Consider the following 17,170-nt stretch of genomic DNA (forward strand, 5'->3'; position numbering starts at 1 on the left):
AGGATGGAAGCATAGTAGAATCAGGATGGAAGTGGGGCTGAAGCACGGTAGAATCAGGACAAGAGCAGAGATGACACAAGGTAGAATCAGGACAGAAGCGGGGCTAAAGCGGGAAAGAATCAGTACGGAAGCAGGTTAAAATCAGGACAGAAGCAGGGAAGAATCACGAAGGAACGGGGAAGAATCAGGACAGATGAATAAGGGTAGAATCAAGACATAGAAGGGTAGAATCAGGGACGAAGCAGGTCAGAGTCAGGATGGAAGTGGGGATATAAACAGTGCTGAAGTGGGGTAGAATCAGAACGGAAGCAGGGTAGAATCAGGATTGAAGCGTGGTACAATCAGGACATTGGTGGGGTAGAATCATGGCTGAAGCAGGGTAGAATTAGGACGAAAGTAGGTGTAGAATCAGGGCTGAAGCCAGTGAAAATCAGGATGGAAGCGGGGTAGAAGCAGGATAGAATCAGGATGGAAGCGGCGTAGAATAGGGGATGAAGCAGGGTTAAAATCAGGACTGAAGCGGGATAGAATCAGAATGGAAGCGGAGCTGCAGCAGGGATGAAGCAGGGTATAACCAGGAGTGAAGTGGGGTAGAATAGGGATGGAAACGGGGAAGAATCAGGACAGAAGCGGGGATGAAGCGGGGTAGAATCAGGATGGAAGTGGGGTAGAATCCAGACGTTGGCGAGAACAATTAGGACGTTGGCAGGGTAGAATCAGGCTGAAGCCAGTTAAAATCAGGATGGAAGCATAGTAGAATCAGGATGGAAGTGGGGCTGAAGCGGGAAAGAATCAGTACGGAAGCAGGTTAAAATCAGGACAGAAGCAGGGAAGAATCACGATGGAACGGGGAAGAATCAGGACAGATGAATAAGGGTAGAATCAAGACATAGAAGGGTAGAATCAGGGACGAAGCAGGTCAGAGTCAGGATGGAAGTGGGGATATAAACAGTGCTGAAGTGGGGTAGAATCAGAACGGAAGCAGGGTAGAATCAGGATTGAAGCGTGGTACAATCAGGATGCTGGCGGGATATAATTTAGACATTGGCAAGTTAGAATCAGGGTGGAAGCTGGGTAGATTCAGGGCTGAAGCGGGGTAGAATTAGGTTGGAAGTGGGGTAGAATCAGGACGGAAGTGGGGTAGGATCAAGACAGAAATGGGGATGATAAGGGGTAGAATCAGGACAGAAGCAGGGTACAATCAAGTCGTTGGCGGGGTAGAATTAAGATGTTGGCGAGGTAGAATCAAAACATTGGCAGGGTAGAATCAGGATGGAAGCTGGGTAGAATCATGGCTGAAGCGGGGTAGAAGTAGGTTGGAAGTGGGGCAGAATCAGGATGGAAGTGGGATACAATCAGGAAGGAAGCGGGGTACAATCAGGACATTGGTGGGGTAGAATCATGGCTGAAGCAGGGTAGAATTAGGACGAAAGTAGGTGTAGAATCAGGATGGAAGCCGGGTAGAATTAGGATGGAAGCGGGGTAGAATCATGGCTGAAACGGGGATGAAGCAGGGTAGAATCAGGGCTGAAGCAGGTTAAAATCAGGATGAAAGCTGGGAAGAAGCGGGATAGAATCAGGAAGCAGGGAAGATTTAGGATGGAAGCGGTGCTGAAGCGGGTTAAAAACAGGACAAAAGCGGGGATGAAGTGGCATGGAATCAGGATCAAAGCGGGCCTGAAGCAGGGTGGAATCAGGGCTGAAGCTGGGTAGAATCAGGACAGAAGCAGGGTAGAATCAAGACGGAAGAGGGGATGATATGGGGTAGGATTAGGATGGAAGCGGGGTAGAATCAGGGCTGAAGCGGGGTAGAATCAGGACAGAAGCAGGGTAGAATCAGGGCAGAAGCAGGGCTGAAGCAGGTTAAAATCAGGACGGAAGTGGGGCTGAAGCTGGGAATAATCAGGACAGAAGCGGATTAAAATCAGGATGGAAGTGGGAAAGAATCAGGACAGAGCCAGGGTAGAATCAGGACGGAAATGGGGATGAATAGGGATATATTCAGGGCTAAACGGGGTACAATCAGAACGGAAGCGGGATAGAATGGAGGCTGAAGTGGGGTAGAATCAGGATGGAGGTGTGGTACAATGAGGACGGGAGCAGGGTAGAATCAGGATGGAAGCGGGGTAGAATCAAGGCATTGGCGGGATACAATTAAGACGTTGGCGGGGCAGAATCAGGATGAAAACTGGGTAGAATCAGGGCTGAAGCAGGGTAGAATTAGGTTGGAATTGGGGTAGAATCAGGACAGAAGCGGGGCAGGATCAAGACAGAAGCTGCGATGATACAGGGTAGAATCAGGATGGAAGCTGGGTAGAATCACGGCTTAAGTGGGGTAGAATTAGGTCAGAAGTGGGGCAAAATCAGAAGGGAAGCGGAGATGAAGCAGAGTAGAATCAGGATGGAATCGGGGCTGAAGCAGGTTAAAATCAGGATGGAAGCGGAGATGAAGCAAGGAAGAATCAGAACGGAAGCGGGTTAAAATCAGGACAGAAGCGGGGAAGAATCAGGACAGAGAGAGGCAGGGTAGAATCAGGATGGAAGTGGGGATGAAGTGGGATATAATCACGGCTGAAGCAGGGTAGAATCAGGACGGAAGCGGAGAAGAATCAGGACAGAAGCGGAGCTGAAGCAGCATAAAATCGGGACGGAAGTGAGGATGAAGTGGTGCAGAATCAGGAACAGAAGTGGGTTAAAATCAGGATGGAGACAAGGAAGAATAAGGACAGAATCAAGGTTGAAGCAGGATAGAATCAGGACGGAAGTGGGGATGAAACGGGATATAATCGAGGCTGAAGTGGGGTAGAATCAAGATGGAATCAGGGTACAATCAGGATGGAAGTGGGGTACAATAAGGACAGAAGCGGAGTAGATCAAGACGTTGGTGGGATACAATTAAGACGTTGGCGGGCTAGAATCAGGATGGAAGCTGGGTAGAATCAGGGCTGAAGTGTGGTAGAAGTGAGGTGGAATTAGGTTGGAAGTGGGGTACAATCAGAACAGAAGCAGGGTAGAAACAAGATGTTGGCAGGGTAGAATCACGGCTGAAGTGGGGCAGAAGCGGGCTATTATCAGACGGAAGTGGGGTAGAATCAGGATGGAAGCGGTGTACATTTAGGACAGAAATGGGGTAGGATCAATACGTTGGCGGGGTAGAATCAGAATGGAAGCGGGGTAGGATCTGGACTGAAGAGGGGCAGAAGTGGGGTAGAATTATGTCGAACGTGGGGTAGAATCAGAACGGAAGCGTGGTACAATCAGGATGGAGGCTGGGTACAATCAGGACAGAAGCGGGATAGAATCAGGACGGAAGCGAGGTAGAAGCAGACATGATGTGGAGACCTTCTCTTGTATGGGATGATTGAGTTGCCTGGGTGTGGATTGCTCCAGACAGCCAATCCCTCTGGTCTGCTGCTCATATATACCAGCCCCCTAATTAGAGGATGCCAGTCATTTATTCATCCCATAGTATTCCCACTTAGAGTGGGTGTTCTGATTGTTAGTCTGTAGTGTCTATTTCAACTTTCCTGAGGACGGTCTGCACACCCGTATTCCCAGTCTGCATCTCATGCAGACCCCGGCTCCCTTCCCCTTTAACAGCTGTGGCCTCCAGACGTCTGATGTCACGTATGGCCAGATGGGTGATTCTCGACACAGTTCCCTGTATGTCGGCACGGTGGCTGACTCGCTTTCCCCTTGTTGTGAACAGTGACGTGTTCTGGATGTCTGTGCAGGTGGACGGACATGAGGTGTGACAGTCCTGTTCTGTGTGTAGGTGTAAACAGCAACGTGTCCTGCGTATTGTGCATCTCTCCAGGTTCCTAATCAGGGATAGCCAGATCCGAGGTGAAGACCTTGGGGCCGTCCTTGTTGGGACGCCTACTCTGCTCTTAGGCAGGGGTGCCCCACTCTCCCTAATTAGTTACAGACAGGTTTCCTTATATCTTTGCTGGAGTGGTGTAATCTGTACTTGCAAATACTGTGAGTGTTGTTGCGGTTTGGTTAGGATGCCATTCGCGCTGCGGCGTGGTGCGCCAAGCACATGGAACAATATATTCACAAGAGAGCTTTTTAGTCCTTAAAAATTACTGATTTTTTTTGTACAATTTTAAGGTTTTGCGTTGTTGCAGTTTTTCCGTACAATATTCGTGCGTTTTCCATCCCATTTTTACATGTGTAAATTATGTAATTACGGATCTGCCCGCGCTCGTACGCTCGTTTCATGGTTATATGCAATAAAAATGAATCCCAGTCGCATCAAGCGAGTGCAATCCGGTTTTTTAATTACAGCCATAGACTTCAGTTAAGAGACGTCGGGCGCGAAGCGCAACTATGTGAAATATTATGATTTCTGGACCATTTTGGAAATGGAAATAATGTTTGTGTGAATAAGCCCTATAAGCATATGGGAAGCCGTGCGAGGCGCCGATCTGTATGATGGACAGGTTTCCCGTGACATCAGTAATAGCAATATGGAGACAAAGGAGGGAAAACGCTCCACATGAACAGATACATTAATCTACATCCGCTCCGCATTGCGATCCACAAAACACGGACAACTACGGCGCTAAAACACGCTCGTCCGCACAGGTGGGCGCGATGTAGGTCAGTGAAAACCGCTCCGTCTTACCTGCACTGCTGAGCGGATGATGAACAAGTAAATGGTAAACCGCTTTAGGAAACATCACCGGTCAGGCGATCGCGATGCTTTTTTACGCTTCCATTGAAAACAATGGCGATTCTTGAAGAATCTCACAAAGTACAGCGATTGTTCAAACTGCGACTATCGGTCAAAAGACGAATCGCTTGCATGAATTCACCCACTGAAACGAGCGGCTTCTCTTCCATCGCGGCCTCGGACAGAACTCACATGGGGCATTGTCCGTGCGAATACGGCCTGAGCAAGGGAGTGCAGAGCCACAACCTGCAGCGGTTTCTAGAAGCGGTCCTCCACGTGGCGCGTACTGTGGATGCCGCCGCCCCTCCTACTAGCGCACGCCCCGAACTGTCCTGATTGCTGACTACTTGTTGGTCCTCCACAGTCATGAAGTCGAAGCATGTAAAGAAGAAAGTGCAGACACTGCTCTTACCAAGTACCGGGACCAGGACGGAGCACAGGAAGATCAGCGCAGCCTCCATGAGCCCTGCAAGAATCAACAGGATGCTGGTGAGAAGTGGGCGTCCATCAACACAGCACACATACATACAGTCCATACATCATGCAGCACACATACATACAGCATACATACAGTCCATACATCATGCAGCACACATACATACAGCATACATACAGCCCATACATCGTGCAGCACACATACATACAGCATACATACAGCCCATACATCGTGCAGCACACATACATACAGCATACATACAGCCCATACATCGTGCAGCGCACATACATACAGCATACATACAGCACACATACATACAGCCCATACATCGTGCAGCACACATACATACAGCAAACATACAGTCCATACATCATGCAGCGCACACACATACAGCATACATACAGCCCATACATCGTGCAGCACACATACATACAGTCCATACATCATGCAGCACACATACATACAGCATACATACAGCCCATACATCGTGCAGCACACATACATACAGCATACATACAGCCCATACATCGTGCAGCACACATACATACAGCATACATACAGCCCATACATCGTGCAGCACACATACATACAGCATACATACAGTCCATACATCATGCAGCACACATACATACAGTCCATACATCATGCAGCACATATACATACAGCATACATACAGCCCATACATCGTGCAGCACACATATATACAGTCCATACAAAAAGCAGAGTCCCCAAATTTGTCACAGAGATGGAGGGTTAGGGTGAGGGGTTAATGTAACAGTTAGCCTTATATTATAACAGTAAGGCTAACTTTTACACTTACCCCTTACCCTAACCCTCCATCCCTGTCAGTAATCACTGCAGCTGCAGCGTGAGCTTAGTGGTCTGCCAGGACCTGCAGCCCATCGAACTCTACAGCCAATCAGCTACAGGGGGCGTCACCCCCCCTGTCAACCTTGGCTCCACCAGTTCTTCCTGGTGGCGTCAAGATACACTAATACCGTCCATGCTTTCCTGGCCCCCTCCATAATGTCATACATGTATGTCTTATGTGGATAATCTGTGCAAAACGGTCTTGTCATTCTGTTATGTGTATTGCACAGCTGCAGCAAGTGAGAGGTTAATGTCTGCAAAGTGTGAGCTGACTGTCTGTAGATCTATCAATTTATGTCCTGTCACGTGGTATGAGAGAGGTTAAGAAAAGTGAGTGTTTGGAAGAGGGCCCATGTCTTCAGGAGTCAGAGTCAGGAGGTCCAGCTACATGGGGGCACCTTTAGCCCTCATGTAGTGAAGCATGGAGGAGGAGGAGAGGTATTCCCGGCTTGGATGTGCATGTGAGGAGGAAGGAGTGAGCCCACCTAAGCAGAGCGAGAGCAACCATGAGTGAGTGCTTGTCAAGGCCCAATGCAGAGGTACTGTCTAAGTGATAATTTCCTATGCAGCTATCCGGATCTAATGGATCACCGGGTAGAGGTACACCCATTTTGTCTTTCACACCTGGCTGTTCTAAAGTCTGGATCACCATGTGGAGGTACTCCTAAGTCTATCGTTCACGCATGGGTGTTCTGAAGTCTAGATACTGTTCAAATCTATTGATTTCTTGCACTGTCATTGCTCTAAATTGTGCCTTGTATTGCTGACATTTTTCCAAGTAAAGTTTATTCTAGGCCCGGACCGATCCCCAGGACCTGGGGTACTGCATATCTCTCACAACTGGGAACAGTTACCTGCAGGTACAGGTGTGACCTATAGAGGGCGCTGCTGGGAACAGTTATCTGCAAGTACAGGTGTGGCCTCTAGAGGGGGCTGCTGGGAACAGTTATCTGCAGGTACAGCTGAGGCCCCTAGAAGGGGCTGCTAGGAACCGTTACCTGCAGGTACAGGTGTGACCTATAGAGGGGGCTGCTGGAAACAGTTATCTGCAGGTACAGGTGTGGCCTCTAGAAAGGGCTGTTGGAAACAGTTATCTGCAGGTACAGCTGTGGCCCCTAGAAGGGGCTGTTGGGGTCAGTTACCTGCAGGTACAGGTGTGACCTATAGAGGGGGCTGCTGAGAACAGTTACCTGCAGGTACAGGTGTGGCCACTAGAGGGGGCTGCTGGAAACAGTTATCTGCAGGTACAGCTGAGGCCCCTAGAAAGGGCTGCTGGGAAGAGTTACCTGCAGGTACAGGTGTGACCTATAGAGGTGGCTGCTGGGAACAGTTATCTGCAGGTACAGCTGTGGCCCCTAGAAGGGGCTGCTAGGAACGGTTACCTGCAGGTACGGGTGTGACCTATAGAGGGGGCTGCTGGGAACAGGTATCTGCAGGTACAGGTGTGGCTCCTAGAAAGGGCTGTTGGGAACAGTTATCTGCAGGTACAGCTGTGGCCCCTAGAAGGTGCTGTTGGGGACAGTTACCTGCAGCTACAGGTGTGGCCTCTAGAAGGGGCTGCTGGGAAAAGTTATCTGCAGGTACAGCTGTGGCCCCAAAGGGGACTGCTGGAAACAGTAATCTGCAGGTACAGCTGTGGCCCCAAAGGGGACTGCTGGGAACAGTAATCTGCAGGTACAGCTGTGGCCCCTAGAAGGGGCTGCTGGGAAAAGTTACCTGCAGGTACAGGTGTGAACTCTAGAGGGGGCTGCTGGGAATAGGTTTTTGCATTTATATATACAGAGGGGAAGTAGATTCTCCTCAGTATATACACACAGAGGTGAGGTAGATTCTCCTCAGTATATACACACAGCGGTGAGGTATATTCTCCTCAGTATATACACATAGAGGTGAGGTAGATTCTCCTCAGTATATACACATAGAGGTGAGGTAGATTGTCCTCAGTATATACACATAGAGGTGACGTAGATTGTCCTCAGTATATACACATAGGGGGGAGGTAGATTCTCCTCAGTATATACACATAGAGGTGAGGTAGATTCTCCTCAGTATATACACACAGAGGTGAGGTAGATTCTCCTCAGTATATACACACACAGCGGTGAGGTATATTCTCCTCAGTATATACACACATAGAGGTGGGATAGATTCTCCTCAGTATATACACATAGAGCTGAGGTAGATTCTCCTCAGTATATACACATAGAGGTGAGGTAGATTCTCCTTAGTATATACACATAGTGGTGAGGTAGATTCTCCTCAGTATATACACATAGAGGGGAGGTAGATTCTCCTCAGTATATACACACAGAGGTGAGGTAGATTCTCCTCAGTATATACACACAGAGGTGAGGTAGATTCTCCTCAGTATATACACATATAGGTGAGGTAGATTCTCCCCAGTATGTACACATAGAGGGGCGGTAGATTCTCCTCAGTATATACACACACAGCGGTGAGGTATATTCTCCTCAGTATATACACACATAGAGGTGAGGTAGATTCTCCTCAGTATATACACACAGAGGTGAGGCACATTCTCCTCAGTATATACACATAGAGGTGAGGTAGATTCTCCTCAGTATATACACATAGAGGTGAGGTAGATTCTCCTCAGTATATACACACAGCGGTGAGGTATATTCTCCTCAGTATATACACATAGAGGTGGGATAGATTCTCCTCAGTATATACACAGAGGTGAGGTAGATTCTCCTCAGTATATACACATAGAGGTGAGGTAGATTCTCCTCAGTATATATACACATAGAGGTGAGGTAGATTCTCCTCAGTATATACACATAGTGGTAAGGTTAATTTTCCTTAGTATATACACATAGAGGGGAGGTAGATTCTCCTCAGTATATACACACAGCGGTGAGGTATATTCTCCTCAGTATATACACATAGAGGTGAGGTAGATTCTCCTCAGTATATACACACAGAGGTGGGATAGATTCTCCTCAGTATATACACACAGAGGTGGGATAGATTCTCCTCAGTATATACACATAGTGGTAAGGTTAATTTTCCTTAGTATATACACATAGTGGTAAGGTAGATTCTCCTCAGTATACACACTGTGAGACGGTGACCGGCAGGGTGCTGGAGGGCAGGTATGTGTCGCCTAGGATGCTCTCCTATGAGGCCTTGGGGAGCGCTTGGGCAGATACGTGCCACCGAGCAGCCTGGGCTCGGTGGAGGAAGCCGGCAGTATGGTGTTAGTAGCATTAAGTTACTGACACGGTGTAGTAAGTAAGTGGCTCCAAGCCGCATAATCCGGGCCGGCTTTTCCTGGAGTGACCAAAGCGAAGGGTGGGATGGCCACTCCCACGTACCAGGTGGGGCTGGTACCAGGACATATAAAGCCTGGGCCTACAGGGCCTAGAGGAGAGCTGAGACCTTTGCAGGTCTGAGAGTCCTGGCTGGCGGTGTGCAGGAGCCATTTGTGTTACCAGTTTGTAGACAGGGACGCTCCATGTTTAGTAAGTGCTCGGACGAGCAGGATTTACTTTGTGTTTGCCTGATGTTAAGGCCTGTATTTTGCTTTGTTTGCTTGGAAATAAACCCAGGCCAAGCCTGGACTAAAGACTTTATCGCAAGTGTCACTGTCTCTGACTGCTTATGCCCAGGTTGCTACCGATCCTAAACGCTAATCCCTCACAACACACAGAGGTGAGGTAGGTTATCCTCAGTATATACACAGAGAGGGGAGGTAGATTCTCCTCAGTATATACACACATAGAGGTGAGGTAGATTCTCCTCAGTATATACACGCAGAGGGGAGGTAGATTCTCCTCAGTATATACACGCAGAGGGGAGGTAGATTCTCCTCAGTATATACACGCAGAGGGGAGGTAGATTCTCCTCAGTATATACACGCAGAGGGGAGGTAGATTCTCCTCAGTATATACACGCAGAGGGGAGGTAGATTCTCCTCAGTATATACACGCAGAGGGGAGGTAGATTCTCCTCAGTATATACACGCAGAGGGGAGGTAGATTCTCCTCAGTATATACACGCAGAGGGGAGGTAGATTCTCCTCAGTATATACACGCAGAGGGGAGGTAGATTCTCCTCAGTATATACACGCAGAGGGGAGGTAGATTCTCCTCAGTATATACACATAGCGGTGAGGTAGATTCTCCTCAGTATATACACAGAGGGGAGGTAGATTCTCCTCAGTATATACACATAGCGGTGAGGTAGATTCTCCTCAGTATATACACAGAGAGGTTAGGAAGTTTCTCCTCAGTATATACACATCGAGGTGAGGTAGATTCTCCTCAGTATATACACACAGAGGTGAGGTAGATTCTCCTCAGTATATACATATAGAGGTGAGGTAGATTCTCCTCAGTATATACACATAGTGGTGAGGTAGATTCTCCACAGTATATACACATAGAGGGGAGGTAGATTCTCCTCAGTATATACACATAGAGGTGAGGTAGATTCTCCTCAGTATATACACATAGAGGTGAGGTAGATTCTCCTCAGTATATACACATAGAGGTGAGGTAGATTCTCCTCAGTATATACACATAGAGGTGAGGTAGATTCTCCTCAGTATATACACATAGAGGTGAGGTAGATTCTCCTCAGTATATACACATAGAGGTGAGGTAGATTCTCCTCAGTATATACACATAGTGGTGAGGTAGATTCTCCTCAGTATACACACATAGCGGTGAGGTATCACAGAGTTTCGCGGTTTTCTTACACTTCTAATTGTATAATTAAGTAGCATCTCCTTTATTTCTATGACCGTAGTCATAGTCATGCCATATTTCAACTTTCTATGACAGCCACAAGTTAGAGAATTATAAGGTAAGGTCCATTACATAGGGGGATTACTTATTTTTGCACGTATAATTGAATAATCAAGTTTTGACCCCTGTATTATCCCTATACTGTGACATCACTGGGTGTATTATCTCTGTACTGTGACATCAGTGTGTGTATTATCCCTGTACCGTGACATCACTGTGTGTATTATCTCTGTACCGTGACAACACTGCGTGTATCATCCCTGTACCGTGACATCACTGCGTATATCATCCCTGTACTGTGACATCACTGCATATATTATCCCTGTACTGTTACATCACTGGGTGTATTATCTCTGTACTGTGACATCACTGCATATATTATCCCTGTACTGTGACATCACTGGGTGTATTATCTCTGTACTGTGACATCAGTGCGTGTATTATCCCTGTACTGTGACATCACTGGGTGTATTATCTCTGTACTGTGACATCAGTGCGTGTATTATCCCTGTACTGTGACATCACTGCGTGTATTATCCCTGTACTGTGACATCACTGCGTGTATTATCCCTGTACTGTGACATCACTGCGTGTATTATCCCTGTACTGTGACATCACTGCGTGTATTATCCCTGTACTGTGACATCACTGCGTGTATTATCCCTGTACTGTGACATCACTGCGTGTATTATCCATGTACTGTGACATCACTGCGTGTATTATCCCTGTACTGTGACATCACTGCGTGTATTATCCCTGTATTGTGACATCACTGCGTGTATTATCCCTGTACTGTGACATCACTGCGTGTATTATCCCTGTACTGTGACATCACTGCGTGTATTATCCCTGTACTGTGACATCACTGTGTATATTATCCCTGTACTGTGACATCACTGTGTATATTATCCCTGTACTGTGACATCACTGTGTATATTATCCCTGTACTGTGACATCACTGTGTATATTATCCCTGTACTGTGACATCACTGTGTATATTATCCCTGTACTGTGACATCACTGCGTATATTATCCCTGTACTGTGACATCACTGCGTGTATTATCCCTGTACTGTGACATCACTGCGTGTATTATCCCTGTGCTGTGACATCACTGTGTATATTATCCCTGTACTGTGACATCACTGTGTGTATTATCTCTGTATTGTGACATCACTGTGTGTATTATCTCTGTATTGTGACATCACTGTGTGTATCATCCCTGTACCTGTGCCTATGGCGACCGTGTCTGGTATTTTTGGCTTTTTCAGGTATTTTTGGCTTTTTCAGTGAATATGTACTGTGACATCACTGCGCGTATCATCCCTCTACTGTGACATCACTGCGTGTATCGTCCCTGATTTGTGACATCACTGGGTGTATCGTCCCTGTACTGTGACATTACTGTGTATTATCCCTGTACTGTGACATCACCGCGTGTATATATATAGTCGCTGTACTGTGACATCACTGTGTATTATTTCCTGTATTGTGACATTACTGCGTGTATCATCCCTGCACTGTGACATCACTGTGTGTATCATCCCTGTACTGTGACATCACTGTGTGTATCATCCCTGTACTGTGACATCACTGTGTGTATCATCCTTGTCCTGTGACATCACTGTGTATTTTCCCTGTACAGTGACATCTCTGTGTGTATTGTGCATGTACTGTGACATCACTGTGTGTATTATCCCTGTACTGTGACATCACTGTGTGTATTATCCCTGTCCTGTGACATCACTGCGTGTATTATCCCTGTACTGTGACATCACTGTGTGTATTATCCCTGTACTGTGACATCACTGTGTATTATTTCCTATATTGTGACATTACTGCGTATATCATCCCTGAACTGTGACATCACTGCGTGTATCATCCCTGTACTGTGAAATCACTGCGTGTATCGTCCTTGTACTGGGACATCACTGTGTATTTTCCCTGTACTGTGACATCACTGCACGTATCATCCCTGTGTTGTGACATCACTGGGTGTATCGTCTCTGTACTGTGACATCACTGTGTATTATCCCTGTACTGTGACATCACAGTGCATCATCCCTGTACTGTGACATCACTGTGTATTATTTCTGTATTGTGACATCACTGCGTGTATCATCCCTGTACTGTGACATCACCGCGTGTATCATCCCTGTACTGTGACATCACCGCGTGTATCATCCCTGTACTGTGACATCACCGCGTGTATCATCTCTGTACTGTGACATCACTGCGTGTATCATCTCTGTACTGTGACATCACTGCGTGTATCATCCCTGTACTGTGACATCACTGTGTGTATCATCCGTGTACTGTGACATCACTGCGTGTATTATCCCTGTACTGTGACATCACTGCGTGTATTATCCCTGTACTGTGACATCACTGCGTGTATTATCCCTGTACTGTGACATCAGTGTGTATATTATCCCTGTCCTGTGACATCACTGCGTGTATCATCCCTGTCCTGTGACATCACTGCGTGTATCATCCCTGTCCTGTGACATCACTGCGTGTATCATCCCTGTCCTGTGACATCACTGTGTGTATTTTGCCTGTACTGTGAAATCACTGCGTGTATCATCCCTGTACTGTGAAATCACTGCGTGTATCATCCCTGTACTGTGACATCACTGTGTATTATTTCCTATATTGTGACATTACTGCGTATATCATCCCTGAACTGTGACATCACTGCGTGTATCATCCCTGTACTGTGAAATCACTGCGTGTATCGTCCTTGTACTGGGACATCACTGTGTATTTTCCCTGTACTGTGACATCACTGCACGTATCATCCCTGTATTGTGACATCACTGTGTATTATTTCTGTATTGTGACATCACTGCGTGTATCATCCCTGTATTGTGACATCACTGCGTGTATTATCCCTGTACTGTGAAATCACTGCGTGTATCGTCCCTGTACTGTGACATCACTGTGTATCATCCCTGTACTGTGACATCACTGTGTATCATCCCTGTACTGTGACATCACTGTGTATTATCCCTGTACTATGACATCACTGTGTATTATTTCTGTATTGTGAGATCACTGCGTGTATCATCCCTGTACTGTGACATCACTGTGTGTATCATCCCTGTAGCGTGACATCATTGTGTGTATGAGCTTGACAAAGGCCAACATGGCCGAAACGTTGCCTGTTTTTCTGTGATGGGGGAATAAAACTTTGGATATCAATTTGCACCCTGGATGCTGCCAAGTCTTTTTTCATTGCTGCATGTGATTTTGGTGATAAGGATCCATTCATCTGTTTCTTTGGCTACTGCATAATCTATGCCCAGCCCTTGGAGGGATATACAATTTGTGCTGCTGGCGACCTGCTTTCTCTGGACTGTGTATTATTTCTGTGCTGTGACATCACCGCGTGTATCATCCCTGTACTGTGACATCACCGCGTGTATCATCCCTGTACTGTGACATCACCGCGTGTATCATCCCTGTACTGTGACATCACCGCGTGTATCATCCCTGTACTGTGACATCACCGCGTGTATCATCTCTGTACTGTGACATCACCGCGTGTATCATCTCTGTACTGTGACATCACTGCGTGTATCATCTCTGTACTGTGACATCACTGCGTGTATCATCCCTGTACTGTGACATCACTGCGTGTATCATCCCTGTACTGTGACATCACTGCGTGTATCATCCGTGTACTGTGACATCACTGCGTGTATCATCCCTGTACTGTGACATCACTGCGTGTATCATCCCTGTCCTGTGACATCACTGCGTGTATCATCCCTGTCCTGTGACATCACTGCGTGTATCATCCCTGTCCTGTGACATCACTGCGTGTATCATCCCTGTCCTGTGACATCACTGTGTGTATTTTGCCTGTACTGTGAAATCACTGCGTGTATCATCCCTGTACTGTGAAATCACTGCGTGTATCATCCCTGTACTGTGACATCACTGTGTATTATTTCCTATATTGTGACATTACTGCGTATATCATCCCTGAACTGTGACATCACTGCGTGTATCATCCCTGTACTGTGAAATCACTGCGTGTATCGTCCTTGTACTGGGACATCACTGTGTATTTTCCCTGTACTGTGACATCACTGCACGTATCATCCCTGTATTGTGACATCACTGTGTATTATTTCTGTATTGTGACATCACTGCGTGTATCATCCCTGTATTGTGACATCACTGCGTGTATTATCCCTGTACTGTGAAATCACTGCGTGTATCGTCCCTGTACTGTGACATCACTGTGTATCATCCCTGTACTGTGACATCACTGTGTATCATCCCTGTACTGTGACATCACTGTGTATTATCCCTGTACTATGACATCACTGTGTATTATTTCTGTATTGTGAGATCACTGCGTGTATCATCCCTGTACTGTGACATCACTGTGTGTATCATCCCTGTAGCGTGACATCATTGTGTGTATGAGCTTGACAAAGGCCAACATGGCCGAAACGTTGCCTGTTTTTCTGTGATGGGGGAATAAAACTTTGGATATCAATTTGCACCCTGGATGCTGCCAAGTCTTTTTTCATTGCTGCATGTGATTTTGGTGATAAGGATCCATTCATCTGTTTCTTTGGCTACTGCATAATCTATGCCCAGCCCTTGGAGGGATATACAATTTGTGCTGCTGGCGACCTGCTTTCTCTGGACTGTGTATTATTTCTGTGCTGTGACATCACCGCGTGTATCATCCCTGTACTGTGACATCACCGCGTGTATCATCCCTGTACTGTGACATCACCGCGTGTATCATCCCTGTACTGTGACATCACCGCGTGTATCATCCCTGTACTGTGACATCACCGCGTGTATCATCTCTGTACTGTGACATCACCGCGTGTATCATCTCTGTACTGTGACATCACTGCGTGTATCATCTCTGTACTGTGACATCACTGCGTGTATCATCCCTGTACTGTGACATCACTGCGTGTATCATCCCTGTACTGTGACATCACTGCGTGTATCATCCGTGTACTGTGACATCACTGCGTGTATCATCCCTGTACTGTGACATCACTGCGTGTATCATCCCTGTCCTGTGACATCACTGCGTGTATCATCCCTGTCCTGTGACATCACTGCGTGTATCATCCCTGTCCTGTGACATCACTGCGTGTATCATCCCTGTCCTGTGACATCACTGTGTGTATTTTGCCTGTACTGTGAAATCACTGCGTGTATCATCCCTGTACTGTGACATCACTGTGTATTATTTCTGTATTGTGACATCACTGCGTGTATCATCCCTGTATTGTGACATCACTGCGTGTATTATCCCTGTACTGTGACATCACTGCGTGTATTATCCCTGTACTGTGACATCACTGCGTGTATTATCCCTGTACTGTGACATCACTGGGTATATTATCTCTGTACTGTGACATCACTGCGTGTATTATCCCTGTACTGTGACATCACTGTGTGTATTATCCCTGTCCTGTGACATCACTGCGTGTATTATCCCTGTACTGTGACATCACCGCGTGTATCATCCCTGTACTGTGACATCACCGCGTGTATCATCCCTGTACTGTGACATCACCGCGTGTATCATCTCTGTACTGTGACATCACTGCGTGTATCATCTCTGTACTGTGACATCACTGCGTGTATCATCCCTGTACTGTGACATCACTGCGTGTATCATCCCTGTACTGTGACATCACTGCGTGTATCATCCGTGTACTGTGACATCACTGCGTGTATCATCCCTGTCCTGTGACATCACTGCGTGTATCATCCCTGTCCTGTGACATCCCTGCGTGTATCATCCCTGTCCTGTGACATCACTGTGTGTATTTTGCCTGTACTGTGAAATCACTGCGTGTATCATCCCTGTACTGTGAAATCACTGCGTGCATCATCCCTGTACTGTGACATCACTGTGTATTATTTCTGTATTGTGACATCACTGCGTGTATCATCCCTGTATTGTGACATCACTGCGTGTATTATCCCTGTACTGTGACATCACTGTGTATTATTTCCTGCATTGTGACATCACTGTGTGTATCATCCCTGTACTGTGAAATCACTGCGTGTATCGTCCCTGTACTGTGACATCACTGTGTATCATCCCTGTACTGTGACATCACTGTGTATTATTTCTGTATTGTGACATCACTGCGTGTATCATCCCTGTACTGTGACATCACTGTGTATCATCCCTGTACTGTGACATCACTGTGTATTATTTCTGTATTGTGACATCACTGCGTGTATTATCCCTGTACTGTGACATCACTGTGTATTATTTCCTGCATTGTGACATCACTGTGTGTATCATCCCTGTACTGTGGCATCACTGTGTATTATTTCTGTATTGTGACATCACTGCGTGTATCATCCCTGTCCTGTGACATCACTGTGTGTATTTTGCCTGTACTGTGAAATC

At 46.7% G+C, this 17,170-nt stretch overlaps 1 protein-coding gene across 1 annotated transcript in view; it reads right to left on the minus strand.

Annotated features, from left to right (window-relative positions):
- The window catches only part of LOC136631726 (FXYD domain-containing ion transport regulator 6-like), a 79,269-nt gene that overhangs the window by 39,624 nt on the left and 22,475 nt on the right, over positions 1 to 17,170 (minus strand). The window contains exon 2 of the mRNA XM_066606026.1: positions 5,091 to 5,144. Within this exon, the coding sequence (XP_066462123.1) occupies positions 5,091 to 5,139 (49 nt within the window). The 5' untranslated portion in view covers positions 5,140 to 5,144. The remainder of the gene's footprint in view (positions 1 to 5,090; positions 5,145 to 17,170) is intronic.

This window comes from Eleutherodactylus coqui, chromosome 6, assembly GCF_035609145.1.
Source record: "Eleutherodactylus coqui strain aEleCoq1 chromosome 6, aEleCoq1.hap1, whole genome shotgun sequence".
In the NCBI taxonomy this organism is placed as follows: domain Eukaryota; kingdom Metazoa; phylum Chordata; class Amphibia; order Anura; family Eleutherodactylidae; genus Eleutherodactylus; species Eleutherodactylus coqui.